The sequence below is a fragment of the Watersipora subatra genome, chromosome 3 (assembly GCF_963576615.1).
Source record: "Watersipora subatra chromosome 3, tzWatSuba1.1, whole genome shotgun sequence".
NCBI lineage: Eukaryota > Metazoa > Bryozoa > Gymnolaemata > Cheilostomatida > Watersiporidae > Watersipora > Watersipora subatra.
Window position 1 is genome coordinate 67,872,616 of NC_088710.1, and position 27,720 is coordinate 67,900,335.

At 37.5% G+C, this 27,720-nt stretch overlaps 1 protein-coding gene across 1 annotated transcript in view; it reads left to right on the plus strand.

Moving 5' to 3' along the window:
* The window catches only part of LOC137391989 (cadherin EGF LAG seven-pass G-type receptor 2-like), a 46,795-nt gene that overhangs the window by 12,768 nt on the left and 6,307 nt on the right, over positions 1–27,720 (plus strand). The window contains exons 7-40 of the mRNA XM_068078567.1: positions 100–262; positions 2,227–2,421; positions 2,507–2,738; positions 5,003–5,131; positions 5,191–5,360; positions 6,459–6,703; positions 8,570–8,772; positions 10,085–10,284; positions 11,207–11,368; positions 11,581–11,755; positions 13,416–13,541; positions 13,649–13,901; positions 14,796–14,938; positions 15,032–15,191; positions 17,015–17,262; positions 17,920–18,161; positions 18,832–18,993; positions 19,085–19,195; positions 19,446–19,599; positions 19,774–19,928; positions 20,105–20,218; positions 20,520–20,715; positions 21,686–21,885; positions 22,782–22,904; positions 23,007–23,331; positions 25,084–25,221; positions 25,301–25,430; positions 25,584–25,748; positions 25,936–26,047; positions 26,151–26,351; positions 26,628–26,781; positions 26,961–27,027; positions 27,272–27,338; positions 27,558–27,661. Of these exons, the coding sequence (XP_067934668.1) occupies positions 100–262; positions 2,227–2,421; positions 2,507–2,738; positions 5,003–5,131; positions 5,191–5,360; positions 6,459–6,703; positions 8,570–8,772; positions 10,085–10,284; positions 11,207–11,368; positions 11,581–11,755; positions 13,416–13,541; positions 13,649–13,901; positions 14,796–14,938; positions 15,032–15,191; positions 17,015–17,262; positions 17,920–18,161; positions 18,832–18,993; positions 19,085–19,195; positions 19,446–19,599; positions 19,774–19,928; positions 20,105–20,218; positions 20,520–20,715; positions 21,686–21,885; positions 22,782–22,904; positions 23,007–23,331; positions 25,084–25,221; positions 25,301–25,430; positions 25,584–25,748; positions 25,936–26,047; positions 26,151–26,351; positions 26,628–26,781; positions 26,961–27,027; positions 27,272–27,338; positions 27,558–27,661 (5,724 nt within the window). The remainder of the gene's footprint in view (positions 1–99; positions 263–2,226; positions 2,422–2,506; positions 2,739–5,002; positions 5,132–5,190; positions 5,361–6,458; positions 6,704–8,569; positions 8,773–10,084; positions 10,285–11,206; positions 11,369–11,580; positions 11,756–13,415; positions 13,542–13,648; positions 13,902–14,795; positions 14,939–15,031; positions 15,192–17,014; positions 17,263–17,919; positions 18,162–18,831; positions 18,994–19,084; positions 19,196–19,445; positions 19,600–19,773; positions 19,929–20,104; positions 20,219–20,519; positions 20,716–21,685; positions 21,886–22,781; positions 22,905–23,006; positions 23,332–25,083; positions 25,222–25,300; positions 25,431–25,583; positions 25,749–25,935; positions 26,048–26,150; positions 26,352–26,627; positions 26,782–26,960; positions 27,028–27,271; positions 27,339–27,557; positions 27,662–27,720) is intronic.

Sequence of the window (27,720 nt, forward strand, 5' to 3'; positions counted from 1 at the left end):
GTTTGCTAGTTCAAAATTATCTTCGTGTGCCAAAAAGTCTTGATCGTGACATCTTTATGACTGCGCAAACAAATCCTTTTTGCCACGGATTGCTTACAGTTTACGCGTGCGGGCAGCAGACAAAGCCGACCAGTTTTCTGAGTGTACAATCAAGGTGAATTTAACTGACAAGAATGAACACCCACCGATCTTCATTCAGGATGATTTTACCTTCCACATATCTGAGGCTGAAGGGAAGGGTGCTTCCATTGGAATTGTGGAGGTGGGTGATAAGTAACTATTCTGCTACTGGCGCTATGTATTGTAAGTTACCTTTTTGCCTTGCCTGTTTCATTTCATGCAATAAGATGTTGCAAAACTTGATTGTTTATAGAAGATCATATATATAGAATTTCCCACACAGGTTGACAATAAGCACTCTACTATCATTCGTAGCTTCTTTTTTTTGGCTTTTCTCATTTAGGGGTCATTAGTGGTCACCACTTAGGTGGTACATAGTATCTTGTGACCATTTGCGCATGAGATTTGGAACTGGAACTGGAGTGATTATAGCTGGATGCCCTTCCTAACACCATCAATGTTCCGTAGCCTCCTTTGATGGAAGCAAAATTGCGTGAAATCATGAGATTTGAATCCTTGAACAAGCCTGTTTTGTAATTTATATTATTTAAAGGACACATCTGATGTTGGGCCATTCATTTATTAACCTTTATAATGTTACATCATTTTAGTAATCGTAACCGTGACAATTCATATTTCAATTTGTTTAAAACTGACGATGCAATCTGATCGCTATTAAATAGTTAAAGTCGAATAACCACAAGAGTACATGAATGCGTCGCTAGATCTCTAGTGATAGGTAATCATGTAAGTTAACAACAGTGTAAAATTCTTTCTGGCATTTATGTAGCCTGTGTGCTGATCGCGGTGCCTCAGCTAAATCATATTTGTTGAAATTTGGGCTATATACATCTCACTCTGGCTACATGGAAGTGCCAACAAGTGCTTGTTTAAAAGAATAGCTATTCTCATCGCCAATACATGTGTAATGTTGATAAAGTTGAGTATAATAAATACTCATAAGATAATGACAGTTCTGGGGTGAACAGGTTGTATTTGCATATAAAAACAAGACTACATGGTCCAATCTTTTTAAAAACATTCTATTACATAATTGTTTGCCAAGGAAACAAATTATGAAATAAAAAGCAACCAAAACTGTTTGAAATTGGTGAATGAAGAAGGTTTACACAGGTTACATTAGCATTGCAAAAGTATTGCAAGAGCATTGCAAAAGTATTGCAAGAGTATTGCAAAAGTATTGCAAGAGTATCTCAGCCTCACTGCTTATTGGTCAAACTGAGTAGTCCGTAAACACACCTAACTGTAGGCCTCAACCCCATATTGCTACATCGGAAATATTTGTTTGGGGAAACATTTGTGAATACTCAAAATCAAAAAATACAGAACATCCACATATGCTGTTTAGCGGTCTATTTCTGTATTGATATTAGCCACAAATTATAAGAGTTTTGTGACTGCAGGCTCATTAGAGGTGTGTCAGTTACTAAGTTAAAAATATAGCATTGCATATTATAAAAGTAGAAATAGGTATGTGTTTTCTTGTTTCCTTCTGCATCTTGTAATCCTCCGGAGAGCGCTGATCTGAGAACCGCATGAAAAAAATTGAAAGCAGAGTTAGTAGTGACCATGGCATGCATGACCGACCAATTTCTTTATTGATTTGTACTTGTGACTTTGTGGCATTTGTCTAAAAGTTAGTTCTATTGATTGGTGCCGAAGTAGTTATAATCTCTGATGATAGCGGAGATGGTTGGCTGGTGCCGGCCTACGTGCAGCCTTTGTAAGCGCTCGAGTATCATTATTATTTTCCTTTGTTGTGGTCATAATGACTGGGATGGCTGATGTACAGATAAATGGGCTTCATTGAGCTATTTGACTAACTCCGCTTGTATGTTCACTTGTATGTTCGTGATGTACAAGCCCTTGACAACAGCTGTTATGCCTGTTATGGTACAAGCTGTGCTTTTGGTCTCTTAAGATTTCTGGGGAAGATGTTTATTGCGGATCAACGGTTTTCGTCTGCTAGAATAAGTTTAATGAAGTGTTTAAACACACTGCCTTAATTGTGATGGAAGGCTGATTTTATCATACTTCGTAACCAGGCACCATTATTAACTGTGTTTTCTCACATTAATGCTGTAGGCACAGGATTTGGACATAGAGTTGAATGGCAAACTCACTTATTTCTTCAGTGATTCCGAGCAGCCTCTCCCTTTTTTTATCAACAATTCTACAGGGGAGATAATTGTAAATGATACTTTGGATCGGGATAATCCTCTTACCTCAAGATTTTATGTGGAAGTTATTGCAAGAGATAATGGTATTCCACCTCGTCAGGTTTGTATTTAGCCTACTCATGCCTTCGAACAGTTTCTTTCATTAATTGTGGACTTTGCTAGATGTTGCCATGCGATTTTTACAGACGGTTCCTGCTCCGGTATATGTTATAATTGACGATGTGAACGACAATGCCCCAGAGTTTAGCCTCGATGAGTACACGGCTACGGTGTTGGAGGACAAGAGTATAGGTTCTAGCGTAACCACCGTGTCAGCCACTGATAAGGATCAACCAGGCACCCCCAACTCTCAAGTTCGCTACACTTTTGAGGGGGGAGATGATGGCAATGGAAGCTTTTCAATCGAAGAATCTGGAGGTGGGAATCAGGTTTATTATGTTCTCCTATTGCCAAACAATCGTTTTTGTTTCCATATTTTCCTACTCACTTGTGCAGTGATGAGATGGCAGTTGAGCATTAATAGTAATGACAATTTTACCCTCCCTTATCTTTTCAAATAATACAAGTCAGTGTCAATAATACAAGTCAAGCTGCTTTCTCGGCTATTTACAGTCAAAACTCAATTTACGACCAAGTTTACATAAGAATTTTTATATTTTCAACACATCGTGTACAGTTTAAGCAACTATTTCTTTCGGCACGTAATGTAATTTTCAGCATATGTCTAAAAAATTTTACATACATGTATAACAGTTCCGCGAGCAAAAGTGAAAAAAGCTGATAGACATTGTAAATATAAATAAAAATAATAAACAGTATATAGATTAATTTAGAGTATATCTAGTGTAATACAAAGCAAGCTGATCTAGTGTAATACAAAGCAAGCTGATCTAGTGTAATACAAAGCAAGCTGATCTAGTGTAATACAAAGCAAGCTGATCTAGTGTAATACAAAGCAAGCTGTGTAGCATACACATATTTTTGTTCTACCACTGAACTCGATCAATATTTGCATTGATATTTATTTCTGGTAAACTCACAACAAAAACAAGTTTGTACAGATTATAACTTTATTAATTTAGTTTTTTATATAGTTTAGTTTTTAGCATTTGGTTTTTCATAGTTTTATTTAGTGCACTTGTTTTACTACTAGATAAGAGTTGTTTGAAGTATTTTGTCATGTTTTTAGCTCTTGAACAAATTACACGGAATACAATCTATTCTTATAAGAATATTTGTTCTAATATGTAACTGATTCTACATATGAAGTAAATATTGGTTCAGGATAGGTTTGTGTGTCGAAGTTTATCTACCTCAAAATCTTTATTAGAGGTGACGTACAAATAAAAGGTAGCGTTGTATTCAAATAGCGGCTGGATGTTGTATTTTTCAAACACCTCGTCAGAATGTTGAGAAGATAAATTTAACCCTTTTCACGGGTGAATTGAAGTGTCACCTATATTTTGCATTCTCCTTCGGGCTATGTGTCATTAATCTTTTAGATGCAAGAAATCTGGTAACTTACCTCCAACTTGTCATAGACCTCTAAATAAATATGCACGAGGAAGCTGTTACATGTCTCTACCAATTGATAACTATTGCTTGCAATTAACCTACGATGATCTTATAGCCTGCATTGCAATTTGTTGTAGCTTTAAAGTTTTTTATTTCATTTTCAATTTGAAGGCATTTTTTCATTTTATAAGTTTATTTAACAATGTTGCATAAAAGTACATTGCACTCATTGATATGTTTGCTAAAGTTTGCAGACAAAACTGGCTTTTTATGTGCAATAGAACAGGAGTTACGAGCCTTGATCCATTGTAAGCCGAGTTCATATTACCACGATCATGCTATTAAATAATATGCTATAAATCTGAAAATTTGTAAGTTTCATAATAATAATCTATCAAATGCTACAAATATATATTCAAAAATAAGTGACATAAACAAACCATAATTACAGTACAAGCAAAAAAAATTGCATTCTGATTGTCGCTTTTATACGGAACCATTGCATCATCTTTTAACTGTTCAATACCTTCCGCAGTGGTTTCTACCTGAGCTCCTTTTCAGCACAGCTGAGATAGTCGATATTTGCGTCTAATCATTTTTAAGCAGAGCAAAACGTTTTTGCGTTGCTATCTAAAGAACCTTTCACGAAAATAATGATAAACTTTTAGCTGGATGTGCACTTATCACAAGTCATCATAATTACTAAAAGGTTTTTCATAAACGTCAAAGTATCAAGACCTCGTTAAACAAGTAACTGCTATTAGCCTGATACAGTTACTAATTATTTCTGTGGTGTTGTAATCAAAGTTTTAAATAATAAAACTTAAGATTAGAAAACGGACTTCAGTACGAACAGAAACAACGAACGAATTAATTGTTATTGCTGTAATCGAGTCATTATTAGCAGTTTTGTGGACACTTTTCTACTTGCTAGTTCAATTGAATGGTGGCGCTCTATTTTTCAACCCGTCTTCCATAGCGGCGCTTAAATAGAAGTGGCTTTCAAATAAAAGTGGCTTTCAAATAAAGGTGGCGTTCAAATAGCAGCTTTATGGTAAGTATGCAACTTTCTCTGCCAACTCTCATTTTTTGCATACTGGAATAAAGGCTGTTGTCTTGTAATGATACAATCATTTAGCATAGTGTTCAAATTATATCCTGTTCAGGTACGATCAGAGTCAAACAACCGCTGGATAGGGAAAGAGTGGATCAGTATAATCTCATAGTGGTGGCTACAGATTTGTCTGCAGACGACAGAAGGTCAAGTTCAGTGAGTCCATTAACTATTCAATTTGTGCAACGTGTTTGTCAAAACATTCTCCTACTAAAGCGCCATAATACCGAATATGACCATATGATTTATTGCAGGTGCTTGTCTCAGTAACGGTTCATGATGTGAATGACAACTCCCCTCAGTTCGAGAGTGAGATAATCATTCGACGAATATTTGAAAACAAGCCAATCAGATCACCTGTCCAGCCACCTATAAGAGCCACTGATCCTGATCTGGGTGACAATGCTAAGGTATGATCTACCAGACAGTCTACTTTTTTATTAGTACCTTCTGAAATCTAGATACATGTAAGTTGGAATGCTGTTTTGCCATTGTTTTATGTTGGGTCTATAATTGTTTTCAATAGCGGCAAAAGATTTCGTCAATGTCAAGGCACTCAGTCCTTGTAATGTCACCTGGCTAGAAGTCCGCAATTATGTTGATGGCCAAGAGTACCATTAAGGCGTGGTCACACGAGCACCGAACCGACGTAGGATCGGTTCGGTTCGGAGGCTGGTTCGGTTCGGGGCACATGTCACACGGCCACCGAAGTAACTTCGCTTCTTAGATACCATACGTATAGAGACAAGACACGGTTTCATTAGTAGTTTTTATGTATTTGAGTTAAATATTTCTATTGTAAACAAAAAAACTTAGGAACAATTATAATTACACAGCAGATTTATCAGAAGATCGTTCAGCTGCTCAAAATAAATCACTCGATACAAAGATTTTGCTAACCCTTCCCATCAACATAATTATATTCTTTTTATTAACATATGAATGTTTTTCTATGCTGAGTACATAACAAACAAAATCAGTCTTTATCATAGTACTGTGGTTTTACATAAATAAATCAGTCAACGATACTTCATCAGGATGAATATGACACATTACTTATATTCCACACGAAAGAAAATCACAACCATTCCCTTACATTTATGCAAAACTTAAGTGCAACATCTTACATTTATGCAACCCAATCACAAGTCCGGGTGAACCTTGTCGTAAATTGCTTCATGTTGTTTATTTAACGAAATAAAAGTATCGTCCCATTTCTTTTTTAACTTTACTCACACGCACGTAAGAAGAAATGTGACGCGTGCTCGCTAGAATTCTAGAATTTTAACCAGCCAATAAGAGCAAGGGTTCGGCACGAAATTTCGAGCAGTACCGAAATAGTTCGTTTCGGTCAGAAATGTCCTCAGCCGAACTTTTTAGAGCTGAAAACGACGTCGTTTTGCGTCATTTAGTTCGGTTCGGTGCCCGTGTGACCACGGCTTTACATTTACTCTCTGAAGCGGTACAAGTGTTTGATAATGTAGCCAGTTGTCTTTTGTTATTTTCAGGTGACATTTAAGCTCGTAAGCGGGGATACATTTGCCTTTTCTTTGCAAGATCAAAGCGATAACTCCTTCATTCTCTACAGTAAAGTCTCGTTAGACTACGAGTCACTTCGTAAAAACTATACATTGGAAGTGCAGGCCTCTTCTGAGCACATGATCACTAAGGCTAAAGTCATTATCAAACTTCAGGATGTGAATGACAATAGCCCAGTGCTCAAAGATTTCACAATCGTCATCAATAACTATGGGTGTGTATAGTAACATCACTTTATATACTCTATTAACTATGGGTGTGTATAGTTACATCACTTTATATACTCTAATAACTATGGGTGTGTATAGTTACATCACTTTATATACTCTATTAACTATGGGTGTGTATAGTTACGTCACTTTATATACTCTATTAACTATGGGTGTGTATAGTAGCATCACTTTATATACTCTATTAACTATGGGTGTGTATATTAGCATCACTTTATATACTCTAATAACTATGGGTGTGTATAGTAGCATCACTTTATATACCTCTACTAACTATGGGTGTGTATAGTAGCATCACTTTATATACTCTAATAACTATGGGTGTGTATATTAGCATCACTTTATATACTCTAATAACTATGGGTGTGTATAGTAACATCACTTTATATACTCTATTAAATCAAGATGTGTATAGTAGCATCACTTTATATACTCTAATAACTATGGGTGTGTATAGTAGCATCACTTTATATACTCTAATAATTATGGGTGTGTATAGTAACATCACTTTATATACTCTAATAACTATGGGTGTGTATAGTAGCATCACTTTATATATTCTAATAACTATGGGTGTGTGTATAGTAACATCACTTTATATACTCTAATAACTATGGGTGTGTATAGTAACATCACTTTATATACTCTAATAACTATGGGTGTGTATAGTAACATCACTTTATATACTTTAATAACTATGGGTGTGTATAGCAACATCACTTTATATACTCTAATAACTATGGGTGTGTATAGTAACATAACTTTATATACTCTATTAACTATGGGTGTGTATAGTTACTTAACTTTATATACTCTAATAACTATGGGTGTGTATAGTAACATCACTTTATATACTCTATTAACTATGGGTGTGTATAGCAACATCACTTTATATACTCTATTAAATCAGGATGTGTATAGTAGCATCACTTTATATACTCTAATAGCTGTATTGCCTGCCGCAGTGTAGTAAAATGGCACTTTTAGCTGCAAATTAGTAGAATTTAAAAACCTTTTGAATGGATGTGTGATTGCTGTAGAACCTAAAAAGGTGACATATTGCTAGTTGACAGCACCAGTGTTTCTATTTAGCCTAAAAGAAACCAAAAGGACTAATAGCTTACTTTGTCATCATTGTAGCAGAGTGAAGCTTAAAAAAGGCCTACTGGCTCGGTTTTCATTGTTGATACTTTGTTTACAAATTGGCATTGAGGTAATCCTCAAGACTAAGTTAATCATCAGTGAAACATTAAAACTGAGAAATATTGCTCTGTATGGTTATCAGGAAACTGGGCTTCTTTCAAACTTTTTCTAATGGAAGCATTTTGTAAAATAAAATACAAGAAATTAAAAAATGGTTTGTTTAACTAAACAAAGTCTCCTCTTCTTTGGTAGCAAGATACCTAAACAAAGACTGAAATGGCAGAAGATTTTAATCGAATAGCGAAACAGCAGAGCGGAAAATCGTAATGCATGCCGAGCACAAACATTTCTCATTCGACTACAAAACTGATTACAGAAATTAGGTAGATGTGAGTAGTTTGAGAGTCTCTGGTGATGTGAGTTTGTGACCAGACAAGTAGACAGGCAGGCAGAGTAGTTACATAGTAGATTAACTATTGCTTCACGTAGTCACCTTATTCTACGTACTTCACCTTATCCGTACCAATCTGCTGTACCACCGTCTTCCTAAATGGCCTCAATGCGTCTCACTTTTCTAGCAAATGTCGCTAAAACAGCTGTTTTGGCTTTGTCTGTTAATGATTATTATTGGCTAACTGGGAACTTGTGATAAGACCTACACATAGACGTGCCCTTTAATTCTATTAACGCTAAAGTCTTGTTTATAGCTCGTACTTCCCTGAAGGCGTCATCGGTCGTGTGCCAGCTTTTGATCCGGATGAAAGTGACAGGCGTAGCTTACTTTACACAGTCAAGTCTGGAAATGAGGCTAGTTTCTTTACACTCAACTCTGCTACAGGGGAGATTGTACTCAATAGGGCTCTAGGCAGTGACCGGCCTACTGAAGGAGAGTTCATTGTACAAGTCAGTGGTATGTTGTCTCCTTCATGTTCTCCGAGAGTAAATGTGGTACAGTCATACTTCAACTTACGAGCTTAATGCGTTCTCAGACTGAGCTCGTATGTCAATTTACTCACGTGTTAGTGCAATCTATATTTATAGGCCAATTAAATATATATTGATTGGTTTCCATACTCTAAAAGCGCGAACAAAAACACTTAAAACAAGATATTGTAACAGGAAAAAACATGTTGGTAATTGTCCTAACTTAGCAGGTGCTATCAAAAAGCAACCAATAATAAATAATGCAAGGAAAGGTGATTAATTAAAGTGTAAAGTTAATTACATACAACAACAGCTAATGCTAGCATTTTTCAGGGAGGGAAAGATAAGCTATGGACAGATGTAAGTATATTTAAGAGTAATAGTGAGTAAGAGAATTATAGAAATTTGAGTTGATTCAGATTGATGAGAATGTCTAGAAAATAATTAGAAAGAAATGAATGAATAGGCACTTCAGAAGGAAAGTAAAGAATATAACTTTTCTACTGGCAAATCACAAAGGGCAAATGGCTTCCTATATCTATCGAATACAGTCTTCGATAGATATACGACTCACTTTATTATAGCTTCCTCCGCCCTGCCTTTGTTTCTATTTATCACCTTGCCAAACTGTTCACGTACACTAACTAGCGTTGACCGTGCGCTTCCATCACGTAGAGTCACCAATTGTTCATACGCACAAAACTTGCCTTAACATGTCACTAATGGTGTTGGTAAGTGACATATCACATGATAAGATGGATGGGCCTATGCATACTAGGTTTTTAGCTGATGCAGCCATCAAATCATGAGGTAGAAGTTCTCACTAACAGTGAATGCACTCTCATATTCTACTGACAATTTTCCAAGTTGAACAGATCATTCATGACCAAAAGACTTCTAACGTTTGTTATTTTATCACTACGTACTGTTAATTTATCTTCCAGATAGATTGTACTTGATTTTAGAAAAAATAATCAGAACAGCGCTGAAGACTTTGTCCATACAAACCCTTCACTCTGAATAGGTATACTACATGCGCCCCAACAATTGACGGTGGGACAACCAGGCCATGCTAGTTGTAGGAGTCGTGTGCTCAAACTCTTCATTGATAGTTTGTCTGCTTTCATATCTTTGTCTTGGTGTGTTTGAAGACAAACGCGCTATTACAACCTCTGTGTATAGTGTATGGATGGAGGTTACACTCGGAAAAGTATTCTGAATTGATAATTTGGTTATACCTGTCTTTTCAAAAGGATTATTAAAGTTAGGGCATACATTGTGCAGAGCCTCTATTACAGATATATTGAACAAGGTGAATGCAACATGCAGGCTCATCTACAGGCTCATAACAGATGATATGCTGCTGAACTCTGTAACCTTACGATTGGACGACATGACTACCACAACGTTTATGACCAGCATGTATATATATACTGTGCAAGCATTGGCTGAGGTTCTTGGACTAATCCCCTCTCAGATATACATTCTAGATATCTGGGTATGTTGAGATACTAGCTGTGTGTTTCTATTAGGGTCATATATATATCTAGATATGCCGGCATTGGATACATCTATGTAAGGTAGTCAAATACAGTACATCTGATGTACTAGTGAAATAGACATTAGGGTATGTGATGGCTATTGGAATGAAAGCATTTGGAAGGTTATTATTCTTAGACTTCAAGAAAACTCGGTATCTAAGTGTGTTAGGAATAGCATCAGGATAGGTTTCAGTCATATGCATGCATGAAGGTAACACACATAGATATCTATGTAGTCACATGCATGTATAAAGGTAACATACATAGATGTCTATATAGTCATATGCATGTATAAAGGTAACACACATAGATGTCTATATAGTCATATGCATGCATGAAGGTAACTCACATAGATATCTATGTAGTCATATGCATGTATAAAGGTAACATACATAGATGTCTATATAGTCGTATGCATGTATAAAGGTAACACACATAGATGTCTATATAGTCATATGCATGCATGAGGTAACACACATAGATGTCTATATAGTCATATGCATGCATGAACGTAACACACATAGATGTCTATATAGTCATATGCATGCATGAAGGTAACATATAGATGTCTATATAGTCATATGCATGCATGAAGGTAACACACATAGATATCTATGTAGTCACATGCATGTATGAAGGTAACACACATAGATGCCTATATAGTCATATGCATGCATGAAGGTAACATATAGATGTCTATACATGGAGTTATCAACTTTTCGACTCATTTGTTGTTTGAGCGCAGCTTTCTTTTCCAATAGCTCATCTAATCCAGCAATTCTCAATTAGTCATCCAGATGTACCCGCTATAAGTTATCAGTGCTTTTCATTGAGATCTCAGTTGCCAGCATATATATATTTGTCCCTTTGTGTGCGCAGGATGACACAGAGGTGGACACCAGCCTCCATAATCCTGTACTGAATGTTAGCTTCGCTGCCATTCAACAAGTAAATGGTGTGGATGTTTACCTTGACCAGGATTTCATCAAGGAGCAAATATACAGGAAACTTGACTTGCTCAAGAACCTCTCCGCTGTAACAGTAAGTTGAGTTATACTCGAGGTTTGTATAGTACTTGTCTTTTCAGACTCATCTGCTGGCAGCTTGAGAGGATTTCTGTTAGTCCTATGATGATTAGTCCTATTTGTTCTGCAACTCCAGTGTGACTGCTTATCTACGGGTGATCCAAGGTGATATTCATACGTTTGATGGCTTTGATTCAGCTGTTAATTGCTCCGAGTCTTCTTCTGCAGATAATGCCCTTTGATGACACCCTCTGTGTAATGGAGCCTTGCTTCAACTACAGACGCTGTTCTATCACGCTACAATTTGCTGAAGCAGCTTCTTTCATTCATTCTGAGGCTATGCTATTTCGTCCTATTAAGACAACTGCGATACACGCTTGCGACTGCTCTTCTGGATTTGGAGGTAAAACTACAAATGCTTCACCAGTCACTATGAAGGCTCTCCACAAGTTTGTTAAATTTCTAAAGCTGGGTTTTACCTTTGCGTCATCAACAAGAACCGTCACCGCTGAATACTCTCACTTTTCTCATATTGCGCTGAACCATTCTTACATATTTACAAACATTAAATATGCTTAATTTATCATGATAGTATTATGTATTTGCCTACTAGAAAAATATTTTGAAATGATTACAACACTAATATACTTCATGGTTACAATAGCTATCATGAAATTGTTCTAAATTCATTAACACTTCGAGGCCTAACCTTGTGTACACAAGCAAATCTTCTGATCCTAGACAGTATTAGCAACCATCGACTATGGATGTACTCAGGAGAGCACAATTCCTTTTCAACTGAATATCATATTGAAGTTCTAAGCTTGTAGAACTCTACGAAAAAAAACAGTAATAAAATGTGGTTCATAGTTTCTTTTCACTCTCTTACAAAACAAATTTGTAATGTTTTAGAGGTACATGTAACTGAAGAAACATAATGGTTGATGTACGCCGAGCTTAATAGAGTGTGTTTATTTTTTTATGAATAGAAAAACAATTCGTTTTAGTGTAGAGTTCTTGTTGCTGAGGAGAAAAAGCTTTCTAGTTGTCTATTTTTGATCTTTATTACTAAGAATTTCAGACAGTATGTCATTAGAAACTAATGTTCGGACGGCGACCATTTTTCATTTCGCAGTCAGTTCAACGTGCCCTCTAGTATTTCGGCAATATCTTGAAAACTACTAGTTCAATCATTTTTAATGTTGGAATTATACTGAAAACGTAAACTGCGCAAAGCGACCAAAAATTCGTAATCCTACGTAAACCGAAAATATGCAGTTGCGAAACTAACCAATGTTCTGTTGACGGCCATTTTTTATTTCTTGATCAGTTAACATTGTTCTTGGTATTTCGATGATATCAAGAACTAACAGTTCAATTGACTTGAAACTTTCGAATTATACTGAAAACCTTACACCACGCAACTTTTGTAATAAAATAAAAACAACGAAACTACGAAACTGAATTTACCCGGGTGTTAAATCTGGTTGGAAAACATTTTTCTGAATTATCCCGGGCCCAGGCTTCAAGGTATTAAACCATTTCAACATGGTTTAGACACACAGTTTAGACACATAGTTTAGACACGTAGTTTAGACACGTAGTTTAGACACACAGTTTAGACACATAGTTTAGACAATCAAATATTTAGCAAATATACTGTTAGACAATTTTTTGCTCTAGTTGAAATCTTGACATGATACAGACATACAATTGTTGATAATACTTAACTGAATTGTGAGATTATATGGAATTGTTATGATGAAGAGCTGCACTTTTTTGTTGAAATAGTGATAGAATGATGCTCAAATATAGTTGTAAAACATATTCGATACTCATTTATGCAATTATGACAGATTTGTAGTAAATATTATATACATTAGTTTGTACTTTGTTGACGTTAAATGTTAATACATTTTTACTGATCTTTTGAGGCAGTCACTGACACCTTTACAAGTGTAAATGCTTTGTCAGCTGTGAATGTATAAATATCTTTAGCTCCATAAATTGTGTTATTTGCTGTCATGAATTCCTAAACAGTTTGCTCTTGATGATATTCGCAGGCCAAAATATCTCCTACATTTGTGACATAGAGATAAACCTCTGCTATAGCAATCCATGCATGAACTCAGCCACTTGCCAGCAGATAGAGGATGGTTTTAAGTGTCTTTGCCCCACAGGCTATAAAGGTCAGATTATTCTCTTGTTCCCTTTTAGGCTCACATTTCTCTTTATTGAGATTCGTATTGGCCATCGCAGTTTTAACTTGGTCAGCCTGTAATTTCTACATATACAGGTGAGCGGTGTGAATATGACATCAGCAATGGGGACTACTCGGATTCATGCCCACAGCAGGTCTGTCAAGGCCAGGGTTCCTCGTGTGTTGATCTGATTATGGGGGGCTTTGCCTGCCATTCCCCGACTGGTCGCTGTGAAGAGACTGAGAGTTACACCGATACCTGTGCCTTGAGGACAGCGACTTTCCTCCCCAACTCTTATCTTATGTTCCCAGCGCTGACCTCCAGGGCTATGTTCAACCTCCAAGTGAGGTAAGGATTGATTATTTAATTCTACTGAAATGTGTTCATGCGCTTCTATGATGCTCTTCACATAATATATTTAGTGACTTAACACATTGCGTATTACGAGCGAGCCGTGTAGTGCAGCCCTGCAGAGCATTTGCTTATGGCCAAGAGTCACGTGATGTCGCTGTACTACGTTTCGTAAAAAATGTTTCGGGTTGGTGAGTAGTTACTTAATTAGCATATCACATCTGTACTTAAATTATAAGAAACAATTGCTGGCTACATTAAACAAATGAATCAATTGTGTTTACAACCTGCGCTGAGCCGAGTTTCACTGTTCTAAAACGTTTTAGCTTTATCGCAATTTTTATTTTCACAGCGACCTGCCATGTCAGATGCATTATAGCTACATTCATCAATCATAGATCAATGGACTTCTCATGATTCTCTACTTATTAATAGTACTAGTGACAGGGATTATTCTATGTTTAACGATAATAATAATGACTTAAGATATAGTAATGGTGATGACTCTTCTGACTTGGAGCATGTTCAAGTTGTTACTCGCAGTGGGAGGGGGAGGGGCCAAAAAGTGTTTGAGATGATTTTGCCGTACATTTGTAGACTTGTTTTATGGCTTTGTTTTTTCGAATTTGGTATCAAAATCTTTTTATGGACCCTTTAATCGGTTTAAAAGGCTATGACAACCTATATACAGCATTCTCAGATATTAGGTTTTACCGAATACATAATTGTGTGGTTTAATGAAAAAATTAATTGGGTAGCGAAAGAGTTAAAACTTTGCAGCTGAAATCTTAGTGTCTCACCATTTCTCAAAAACAGAGTCACATTCTATTTGAGGAGAAGTTCACACTTGAAGTAGTGTAACAATTTAAGGATGCCCAACTTCTGTTGTAGCTTTGCGAGTCGGAGGAAGTCAGGCCTATTGTTATATAATGGAAGGTACAATCATCAACATGATTTCATAGCCTTAGAACTCATCAACCACACAGTAGTATTTACTATGTCTTTTGGAAATGAGTCCTACTCAGTATCAGTAGGTAAGTAATCTGGTTATTCCTGTGCGAGTTTACCTGGTGTAATATCTTGCTATGGTATAGCAGAAGAAACTGGTAGTTGTCCATTCTTTGCAGGTAAACAGTATGGATTAAATGATGGCCAATGGCATACAGTAACAGTTGACTACCGCAGCTGGACACTAACAATCTCCTTAGACCAATGTGATGTCGGCCTAAGTCTGTTCCAGCCACAGCTCTACACGCATCCATGTGCTATGAGAATTAAGATTATGTCGTATGTGCTTTAAGACTACTTGCATCTTTTTACATTTGCTGCTGTATGCATCGTGATAATGAGAATTCATATGTTCTTATGTTCTTGTGTCTGTCATGATTACGCAATGGTAAAGGCCTGGCTACCCGAATGTTCTTGGCATCACAAATATTTGTGATGCCAAGAGCATTATTGCAGCCTACATTATTATATTACTACATTATTATATTTTGCTCAAAAGATTTAAGTGTTTTACATTATTGATAAAAATCGGCCAATTACAAATATAATTTGAGTTCATAAAATGAATTGAACTAGGAAGAAGCTTTGGGTTCAATAGATTTAGTCAGGAAAGGTTTCATGCACAGTTTTATCTGAGACTGTATACCTTAGCACATCTGTTGGAACTGGGATTGGCTTTGTCTGTATTGATGTCTTTGTTCATGTTAACCTCTGTGTCAGTTTTCAAAATAAAACGAAAAATAAATCAGCTTGGCTGAATATGGTTAAAATGGAATCAATATTATTTTTGTCGGAATCAACTCTTTTGGCCAATCACAGATGTATCGGTTTCTCTTCTACCGACATAGACCAGCATGTTTGTTCAGACTCAATGCGCGTTGGAACACGGCTAGTCGGTTACGCATAGTCAATACGTAGGCTATGCAAATAAAACGTTTCATCTATGTCTGTGTAGCCACCTCCTTAACTCTATGCTAGTGTCTGCTGTTTTCGTAATACCACCCGTGGCTGCTGTCAGACCACTATGCAGTTTTGCCCGTCTACCAGTATTTGCAATTTGGCGTATTCTGGTTTCAGGCATAAGTAATAGGTGTAACTAAGTATTTAAACTTATCTTTCTTACTTAAAGGTTGACTTGCAACAAAATTCACATTACAGTTATTTGATATGAAAAGATTCACCATGTCTTACTCTGTTGTGTTGTAGGTGCAAAATATGTGGGAATGTGATTACAAGCTCTTAAAAGCTCAAAAACGAACAGAAAATCGCAGCCACATGGTACCGCTGTAGTTTGGATTGTCTTTCCAAAACGGCTCAAATGTGATGTAGTTGTACAAGATGGTTTCTGTTTACACTTTCATGCAACCTCATTCGTCGAAATATTTTCACAAATACATGTATATTTCACGCATTCAATAAAACCATGTCTATTGTTCTTACGCGTCTGTTTTATCGTCATCGTAATGCTGTCACTTTTACCAGTGATATCCTATAACTTACCGTAAAAATTCGTTTAATTTTTTAGCCTTAGTTTGAAGGAGTACATAATACATATCATTGTCTGATAATCATGACGAGCCTGTTGGTCATCTGTGATAATCGAAAAGTGCTGCAGAAATTATTTGCGAAGTATTGGGTCACATGGTCAGATTACGACTTGCCGATTGGACCAAACCGAAACAAAACTAAAGTAGCGAGCATCTATATTTGATACGGGGTCATAGGTAAAACCTGAAGTGTTTGTCATAAACTAGTGTTACGATAAGTTCTATATTGAGCTTTTTAATGGCCTTTCAATTCACAAGAGAACATCACGTGACAAAGGCAATAACCAAATTTCATGGTTACGTCATCGAAATAAAGAGATTCCAATCTACAGCGGCTTTTCATTTTTGAGCTTTTAAGAGCTTTTAATCACATTTCCACATATTTGGCACCTGCAACACAACAGAGTAAGACATGGTGAATCTTTTGATACCAAATAACTGTAATGTGAATTTTGTTGCAAGTCAACCTTTAAGTAAATATAGTATCGTTCTTGTGATCTCATTGCTAATGGTCGAACTTAAAATTTGTTGCATGACTTATATTTCATCTTGTAGGTGTAAAGATAGCCGTCGCTTCATTAGCCTCTGTTACCTAGATCTTACTGGTCCAATGCTAGTCGGAGGTCTACCAGAATATCTTGATATAGATCGACTGACCTACAACTACTTTGAAGGTTGTATGCGTGACCTATATGTCAACCACGAGCATGTGGATTTCAACTCGGCTGTCACAGACCATAACACTCAAAAGGGTTGTGTGTACAAGTCCGACTCTTGCATCAACATGCCATGCAGGAACCAAGGTTAGCCTAAGATTGTCTAGTCAAAATGATCGTTTAATGGTAATGCTTGAGCAAATCTATGATACAAACTAGCAAATTGTTTGTTCAGGTAACTTATTAAACAATTTTAAATTGCTGTTGAATATTTGTAACACTGGGTGACAGTGAACGTTGTGAGTTCCTTAAAAGTCTCCATCGACTGAGCTGGGGTTTTGGGTTGAATGATTGGAACTGATGGAATATGTGCAGTTTGTAATGCTTATCAGACTATGAAAAAGGAGTCATGCATTTTACATTTGCCTTTCAAGCCAGATCAATTGGTCTTTTTAAACAATAGCGATAAACTTAACACAAGCAATGTTGACAGGGTTGATAGTTGATAGCACAGGTTTACTTTGTAAAAATGTCTTCGTGACTCTCAGGCTACAAAAATCACCTGCTCTGCATGCTTTAAAAGAATGTACCTGTCCTCTCTCAAATTATCTCCCTTGTACAATAGTTTCTGTATGTGCCCCGTTGATATCCTTGTGCTCAGCCATAATTATCCATAAAGGTTCTTGTGTGTAATCATTTACATCTATGCTCTCAGCTGTTATTGACTGGCAGCTATTATCTCCTCTTGATACCCATGCTGTTTCAACTTATTCATGGACAGATTTAGAAATATTTTTACTGCAGGCACATGTATCTCAAGTTGGGGCACGTACCAGTGCATTTGTCCTGAGGAAAGAAGTGGCAAGGACTGTGGGCTAAGAACAAGCCCTTCATATACGTATTACGGCCAGGGTTACCTTAAGTACACATCAGAGCTTGGTAATGTAAGCAAGCCATGGTATAACAGCTTTGTCTTCAAGACTACCGTTGACAATAGACCCCTTTTACGAGTTGACCTCGAGCATGGCAAGACCATTGAGTACACGGTAAGATTCAAGCTCCATTCTGCATTCTTTTTCTTTTTGTGTTGTTTTTAACAATTATGACTGACATACGAGTACAGCACCAACGCGCAGTTGACTAACCATTTTTGATGGTCTTACTGGTTTAGTTAAGGATATGTTGGAGACGATTGCTGTTGCATCATCGCAGCACGTCAGTTGTATTCAAAGCTTAAATCCTGGTTCCCATTTTGATTGTGACCCAGGCGGTAATCTTGCGCAGCAAAACACTTGCGATGCTAGGCTTGGCGCTTCTGTTCACATAAAGCTGCATCGCTAATAACCGCATAAAAATGTTCACTCGTTATGCCGTTTCAATAATGGCAACCTTCACCTGTACAGTTCATTTCAGGAAGGTTTTGCCTGCAACTCTTTGCGAAATTTGAACAGTGCTAAACTCTTGCGTTGACTGTCGGCGACTACCGGTGGTACCCGGCGTGTAGGTCCACATTTTACCGCTGATAGCCTGCGGTGCTGTCGCCGGTGCTTTGCGACGTATATGGGAACCAGGCTTAAGCGGTAAACGCTTGGTCAGGTTACAGCAAGCGTGCATACCATAGCAATTTTCATCACTTCATCACAGTAAGAGTAATTTCACCTTGGCTTTGCTAAACAAAGACACGTGGTATTCAGTTGGTGCTATGTTATGCTGTAGCTGGAGGGTGGCTATATAGTATTTAGATATGAGGATTACCGGTACCCATTTGATGAAGCTCTGGTAAATGATGACAGCTGGCACCACTTTGAGATGAGGCTGATTAGAAACAGTGCTAATCAGGGTCAGATCCTCCTTCAGCTAGACTATGGAGAGTTACAGGTTAGTTGTATAGCTACTTCTCATGAGACAAAAGAGTAGTGGATGGCTACTAGTATGGCTACTAATATGAATGTGATTGTCACTTTTACAGCTGAGCAAACCGCTGGACAACAGCCTCGATGGACTAGGTGTGCGCAGCTTGTGGGTCGGTGGGAATGAAGATACGAGCTCTGAGAACCCAGGATTCTCCGGATGTATTAAGGTGGCTGCACTGTGCCTTTTCTAGGATCGTCACTCTTAGTACCATAGTATCTCTTGTTTTGAATAATAGACTGTATAAATGGTACACATGCGTTCTCCGTCTATTGGCTTTACCTTCCATAACTTCCCTCTTGCCCTCCATCAGCGCTGATGCTTTCGTTTCAGAGAGCAAATAGTGTAAGAATAATATGTTTATGCCATGCTGCTGAAAATATGTCTGCGTGTCTTCAATCGTAGTTTAAATTTTACAGGATGTAATGTTATCAGACAGCTTGGCTGGGCCCGCAGATGTGATGTATGCGGTGAAGGGCTGCGCTAAGCCTGTCACATGTAATCTTCGATGTACTCCAGGAACGAGTGTGTGTCAGGTGGGCTGGGAGACATCCACTTGTCAATGCAATGAAGGTAAGCCATGCAGTTGTTCGGCTGTCTGGACATCTGCACAAATCACCTCTGTGTGGCTGACGGAATCGTTCCTTATCATAAACATGTTCTTCAAAAGCCTTTCGCTTGAAGTTGTTTATCACGTCAAATGTCCTACCTTTCACTCAATATATATATATACTGATCTACCTGCAGGTCTAGTTGGCCCGAGATGTGAGAGCACCTGTAGCCAGCAGTATAGTCCATGTCAGAATGGAGCTCAATGTGTGGTAGACCGGGAAACCAGCCTTGGATATCAGTGTGTTTGTACTGATCAGTATCAGGGAACATACTGTGAGAATAAGCGCCAGGTATGAACATATTGCAGCTGCAAGGACATATTCTAATTTGGTTGATGCTAATGCTTCTTTCTTGTTAGTTTTGGCTTTTCTTTTTGACTTTTGTTAACTTTTCAAGCTTAAATCTCCGAGCATACATCTAGGACCCACATCTTTTGGTCTTTGCATATTCATTGTTTTCATTGTAGACTCAGTGTTTGTCAGCCTGGTGGGGGTCGCCCGTTTGCGGCCCATGCAACTGTAGCGCAGAGCTCAACTATAACAGTCAGTGTGATAGGGAGACTGGTGAATGCACGTGCAAGGTGTGTTGTTGTAGCTTATGGAGAACTCATTCATTGTCCAGCTGTTCTTTGGTTACATTAGCTTGTTCATAAAACCATATGTCTAAGAGGCTGGGATAAAATGTGAGCTTCGGTTGATACAGTAGCGAAGGGATAAAATACTGTCGGAAATATGACTGTGAACATCTTCGTGTTGAAATATGAATGTATAATAATCCTAGCCAAATAGTATATCAGCTTGTGACCCAATTACTCTTTCCAATGGTGATGTTAGGCTTGCTCCATGCATATTTAGAAATTTTAAATATATCGATCGCTGTAGACTTCATACTACCGGCCTACTGGCAGCGACAAGTGTGAGCCATGCAGCTGCTACTACAGTCCTGCGGGAGCTGGAGCACTCTTTTCATCTTGTCAACAGGGAAGTGGACAATGCACCTGTCGAGAAGGTATCAGTGGCAGGAGATGTGACACATGCGTGAACCCATTTGCTGAAGCGACAAAGAGTGGTTGCAGAGGTAGGGTTTATGTGCAAGTAGTAGATGTACATGTACTGCAACAGCTGTGCCTAGCTTTAAATAGTGTACTCGCACTGTATATCTCTATTCTAACTTGCCTCTTTTAAATAATGTACTCGCACTGTATATCTCTATTCTAACTTGCCTCTTTTAAATAATGTACTCGCACTGTAACTCTCTATTCCAACTTGCCTCTTTTAAATAATGTACTCGCACTGTAACTCTCTATTCCAACTTGCCTCTTTTAAATAATGCACTCGCACTGTAAATCTCTATTCTAACTTGCCTCTTTTAAATAATGCACTCGCACTGTAACTCTCTATTCTAACTTGCCTCTTTTAAATAATGTACTCGCACTGTAACTCTCTATTCCAACTTGCCTCTTTTAAATAATGCACTCGCACTGTATATCTCTATTCTAACTTGCCTCTTTTAAATAATGTACTCGCACTGTAACTCTCTATTCCAACTTGCCTCTTTTAAATAATGCACTCGCACTGTAAATCTCTATTCCAACTTGCCTCTTTTAAATAATGCACTCGCACCATAAATCTCTATTCCAACTTGCCTCTTCTAAATAATGCACTCGCACTGTAACTCTCTATTCCAACTTGCCTCTTTTAAATAATGCATTCGCACTGTAACTCTCTATTCCAACTTGCCTCTTTTAAATAATGCACTCGCACTGTAAATCTCTATTCCAACTTGCCTGGTGTGTTAAGCTTACTAGTTAATTGAGAAAATCATTTTTACCAAGGCTGCTACACAATTTTTACAATACATAAAAATCGCTCATTGATTGGTCAATGTATCAAATCAAGGTTGTGTAACATGGCATAATCTCTGCTACGTACATAGAACATAAAGCATAGAGCATACTTACATAGAGCAAACTTCTCAGGTTATTGAAATAGTTTTGTTAAGCTGTCATTGACCTTACATAGAATTTACCCTCACATCTATTGTATAGTGCTCTATGACTCTTGTCCAAAGACTCATGTATCTGGTATCTGGTGGACCCGCACCAAGTTTGGAGTGCTGCGCATAGAGTCGTGTCCTCCTGACAGCGTTGGAAATGCCACTCGTGTATGTCAAGACAATGTTTTGGGATGGCTCTCTCCTAACCTTACTGGCTGTACATCTTCTAACTTCCTCACTCTCAATAAAACGGTAAGTGTGACAATGAGGAACTGTGACAACTGCTCAGTCTGTCTACCTTGGACATTCACATAAGATACTACACCGAAGAGTAGTGAGAATCCTTCGTCATCATTTTTTTACTATAGCATTAACTTTGTTTTATAACATATAGAAGCTTTTTACACTGATCGTCATCCCTGTAATCGTTCCAAACTGTGTTGTGAAATCTGGGGTCGCCAGTATCGCTGAAACGTCAAAGTGTGGCTAAATATTTTTTTAAACACAGATAACTCGGATAATAATTGCCCATAGACCTATAACTATACTTAATAGTTATAGTTAATATTATAGTTATATTATATTAACTTATAGTTAATAGGTCCATGTAATTTGCCTTGATGATATTTTCACTGTTTTTCCTCCTTCAGAGATATCATTGCATATGTAATCAAATTTCATAAATTTTAGTTGACTGTCATGCTGAAACCAATTCAAGTTCACAGACTAAAGCTCACCTAGCAGACTTTACATGCAGTTGACCTATTTTGGTTGTTTACAATGTCAATGACTATTTTTTGAACATTAATCTTTGAAAGTTTGTAGTAATCAGTTGTTAAAGTTTTAATTTTAAATTTAAATAATGTTAAATTAAGTTTTTATAGTATTACATGTATATAGTAGTACTGGTATGAATGGTCGTCTTGCGATTACAGCATGCCATCTTGTGGGAAAATCTTTGAATGCTATCATTTTCATGCTTCCAAGGGCCTTTGTATGATTTTTCCAAAAGATTAACATAAAAAAATTATCTTTCAAAGCGTCTTCCCTATGCATTGGAGGATGCTATTGAAGGTTCAATCTTCAAAAGCATAAAAGCATGCTGATTAAAACATTTATGAATCATGCCTTGACCTTTTTTTACTTAGCTCATGGACCTTGAGTTGCGATCGGACGATAATGCCTCTATACCCATCCACGCTGTAGGAACTACGAGTTACATGTACATCGCTCCTCAAATCATCACGGACCTCAAGAATTCTACCGACAAGGTTCAATTTAGCTTTATCTTTTACATGCTTTCTAGGTTGCTGCTGTGAGTGAATTAGCTCTAAGTCGTAGCCCTGTTTTGCATCACTTTGGCTATTTCATAGATCGACAGCCTCTATGCAAATGACCTGTTAATCAGTGTCAAGATTCTGCGGGAAGTTCTGTTGAGAGAGAAGTCAGCGATAGCCTTCAACTTAACTCATACAAAGGATAGATATTTCACTGACAACCTCATACAGGTGATGAGCAGGCTGCTTCGACCTAGCCTGACTCTCACTTGGGTGCAGCTTTCCAACACTTCGGAGCCTACGCTCTTACTTGACCTTTTGAAGGATTTTGATGACTATATGGGCAATCTAGCCTACAACATGGCTACCAAATTCGTCTCCATTGGCATGGATCCCTTTCAACTCATCTCAGAAAACATAGGTTAGTTAATACCATGATTACTGTTTGCTGCTACTGACGCTTGTCACAAGACGATCATGTCACATCTGCTCTACTTTATACATGTAAAGCTTTTTATGCAAGTAAGTTTGTTATTTATTACCTTAACCTTTGGGTGCCATTTTCACATTTCTACCAATCTGCAATTGCTCAGAATTGATGAAACTTACAACCAGTGAATAAGCATACTATGTTTATAAAATATCTACAAACAATATATATTCACAGTAGAAATATATTTAGATTGCCTATTAATCAGTTTTAGACAGTTAGGACGAGTAGTTGAATAATAGTGGCAAAAGAAACGGATAACGACAAAGTAGCACCCATTTAATCACGATGTTGCAAACGCTTTTTAACAATTTATCAACATTTTTAAAATTTTGTGACAGCCCCCTTAACCCGAGTTCCAACACAGTATAAACCTTTATACAGCTATGAAATATTAAAAGGAAATGCTATACTGCTTAGTAACTGCTTTTCTCACCAATAAAAAAACTATGTTTGGCAAAAGTCAATTATCCGAAACCGTTCGTTTCTATAAAAAGACTTACGTTTTTTGTATGATGTTTTATGTCTAATGTTGTTACAATGTTTTTTAGTTTAAATCCAAAACCTTCCTTTTTGTCATCACTCATTGTCTTTATTTTTAGGAAGATTGCTATCAATATTCATATTTTGAAGGATAAAAATTTATTTTTTAGTCGATCGTACATTTTTTAGAGCTCCAATGCCGGTTTGTAATATATTCATATTACATTATATAACTCTGCATTAATTTATTCTACATGATCTAAACTGTTTTCATGTTAACGTGTAACATTTCTAGCAACAAAATAAAATTGCTAGCGTTTATGAAATATGAACTAGAGCCCAGACAGTTGTATTTTTATTTCAAAAAACAACCTTTGTTGTATTTGGCATCATCTGGTTTGCTATAAGATTAGCCAAGACAGGTACTATTGGTCATATTCTGTTGTTTAAAGGGTTCTTAGATTGGATTGTTAATTTGGGCTAGATAGACCTAGTAATAACAGAGCAACAGCCAAAACAAAATGCCGTGTTTTTGAGCAATTGACTCGACGAATAATGCGGCAGCCAAAGGGTTAAAGGCAGTCAAAGGGTTAAAGGCAGTCAAAGGGTTAAAGGCAGTCAAAGGGTTAAAGGCAGTCAAAGGGTTAAAGGCAGTCAAAGGGTTAAAGGCAGTCAAAGGGTTAAAGGCAGTCAAAGGGTTAAAGGCAGTCAAAGGGTTAAAGGCAGTCAAAGGGTTAAAGGCAGTCAAAGGGTTAAAGGCAGTCAAAGGGTTAAAGGCAGTCAAAGGGTTAAAGGCAGTCAAAGGGTTAAAGGCAGTCAAAGGGTTAAAGGCAGTCAAAGGGTTAAAGGCAGTCAAAGGTTTAAAGGCAGTCAAAGGGTTAAAGGCAGTCAAAGGGTTAAAGGCAGTCAAAGGGTTAAAGGCAGTCAAAGGGTTAAAGGCAGTCAAAGGGTTAAAGGCAGTCAAAGGGTTAAAGGCAGTCAAAGGGTTAAAGGCAGTCAAAGGGTTAAAGGCAGTCAAAGGGTTAAAGGCAGTCCAAGGGTTAAAGGCAGTCAAAGGGTTAAAGGCAGTCAAAGGGTTAAAGGCAGTCAAAGGTTTAAAGGAAGCATGCTTAACTCTGCTCAAAATTGTTCATCATTCGGAAGCAGGGACAAAATTTTGTAGCTTCAGCAGACTCTTTGAGTGCAATATTGGTGTTGCAGTTTTAGGACTGGACACCATGAGAGGAAATGGAGCTAAACTGCCCAAATACAATAATATCAAGAAGGAAAGCACTCTGTTTGATGAAGTTACATCGATTAAACTCCCTAATGGTCTCTTCTCTGAGCAACCTAATGGCCGTGAGTCTTTGTCTTGTGTTCATACAAATATCCAAACCGCCTGGTACTGATAAGGCATGTTGCAAAGTGTTTATTGTAGTTCTAAAAGACAAAGCAGTTGGTGGCTATATACTCTACTCAACAGCTGGAGAAATACTAGTAGCCATGGCATCGAGCAAAAACAATCCTTATGCTTCAGACATTGACCTCTACAATGAACCCATCTTGGGGTATGCTACTGCATGTTGTTTTCAATACTAGCAATCATTAAAGAGATTGTTTTGTTCTGCTGAAATTCACTATCAATATTTTCTATTTAAGTATTCGTTTCTAGAAGGACTCGGGTGTGAAAATTACAAACTCACAGAGCTGTGTTATTGCAGGGCGCGTAGCTATGGCGGACTGACAGTCAACTCCGTTGTACTCAGTCTTGTACTGCAACAGGGAGAGAGCAAGGCAGAGCTCAATGAGCCAATAGAGATCACCTACAAGTTGAGAGACTCAAGTCTGAACAGGAATCCCGAGTGTGTCTATCTAAACTCCGACATGTGAGCTCACTCGTGTTATTCTTCTCGTATTTTGATATCTTATTTACTGTTCAAGCTATCACAATTTCTATGTTTAATTTGCTTATTGAAAAATATAATAGCTCTGTGATTCATCTGTTCTACAATATTCTATTAAGTAAAAAATGCTTACTTGTGCTTGAGCTTCCAGATATTTTTCTACCTATAGGAAATGGTCAGGAGAGTTTTGTGACGTGAAAGAAATACACGAGGATAGAATTGTCTGCTCTTGCAACCACCTGAGCATTTATGCTCTGATCACTGACTTCCCTCTTAATTCGGTTTGTTTCTTAACCATTTATGTACAAGCTTGCAAAATACTAGCAAATCGTAATAGCATTAATGTAGCCCACATATATAACATATACCATGTGCTGTTTACAGGGTGCATCAGGCAGACCCCTCGGTGTACATATGTACGTTTCTGCAGCCCTTTCTCTTTTCTGCCTAGTATTTACTCTCATCGTCTTCATATGCCTGAAGGACCTCAAGTCCAACTACATTTACAACCAGATCAACATCCAACTGTGTTTCTGCCTTGCTGTAATTGTGTTTATAGCAGGCGCTGACAGTTATAGCAATCAGGTGAGCTTCCTAGACATCCTGGCTGTCTTGTTATGTTAAAATTTGTTTGGCTACTTAGCAACATTCAATGTTTAAAGTGGCCGAGATTATCAAAATATGCACTCCAAGTTTCACTACATTGAACTATGTTGTCTCAACCTCGCTGCTGATTGCGTAGTGGTAAACTAGTTCACAAACTGCCAACATTTGGACATTTGTTGCAGCGGTTAGCCGTCAATCATTAATAGTTGCACTTGTAAAACGTACAGGTTAAAATATTTTGACACACGTTTGCAGGTTGCATGCCAGGTGGTGGCTGTGATGCTCCAGTTCTTTGTTCTCGCCCTTTTTGCCTGGCTCTTCGTGGATTCATTGCATCTTTATCGCATCCTCACTGAGAAAAGACATGTTGATGGAGATGCGATGCAGCTCTACTTTGTTATTGGTTATGGTAGGTTCAAATGCAAACTCCGTGTATATCAGGCTTTATAAAGAGTATGGTCTGACCTTGTCTTTAATAAAAAATTGTTCACGAAGTGCAATTGCATAAACACGAGAATGCATAGAAGTAAGATGTACTATCAATTAGCTTGCAATAGCTGTAGATTGACATTTTTTGTGCTATTGCAGTTGGTCCAGTCGTAGTGACTGGTCTCTCCTTAGGACTCAGCTCAGAAGATTTCGGCGGCCCTACTTTGTAAGTATGCTTGTATTTTATTTGTGTATAAGCAACAGTATTGCGCAATGCCTGTTAGGGTTGCTCGTTTACCAAGTTTTACACTTTCCTTGCAATCTAACATGTTTTCCATCGCATGGGTACAGTATCTTATTCCAAAGATAGTTGAATACCCTGTAGATGCAAATGATTATTGTTAGCATGAGCTAAACACCTGTTCATACCAGTGGCTGATTTAGTAAATGTCTGTATTTTAATTGCTTAGGTGCTGGCTGGATATAACGGAAAGTATGATATGGAGCCTGGCTGGTCCCACCATATTTTGTTGCATCGTAAGTAAAGCTTCGTGTCTTTCTAATACTTGCCGACCAGTAAATGCTAACGATTGCGCAAGTTTGAGTTTATTCGTGTAAGAAGGAAGTTGAAGACAAGTCATATATGCAAACTGAAGCAAGTATTGTGTGTGCAAAATGAGTTTTTTTATAAAAACCCAGATGCTCTCACACTTGTTGCATAATGGTAATGTTGCGTTGTTTTCTAATGTGTTGTAGGCTATCGGTGTTCTTCTGACATTTGCAATGGCCATCAGCTGTAAAGATATCGACAGCAGTAGTCACATGACCACTGCTCGTAAGAATGATATCAAGAAGTTCAAGTAAGCGAGTACTCATGAGATAAGTAAAATGAATGCATCCGTGCGCTATTATCGAGCAA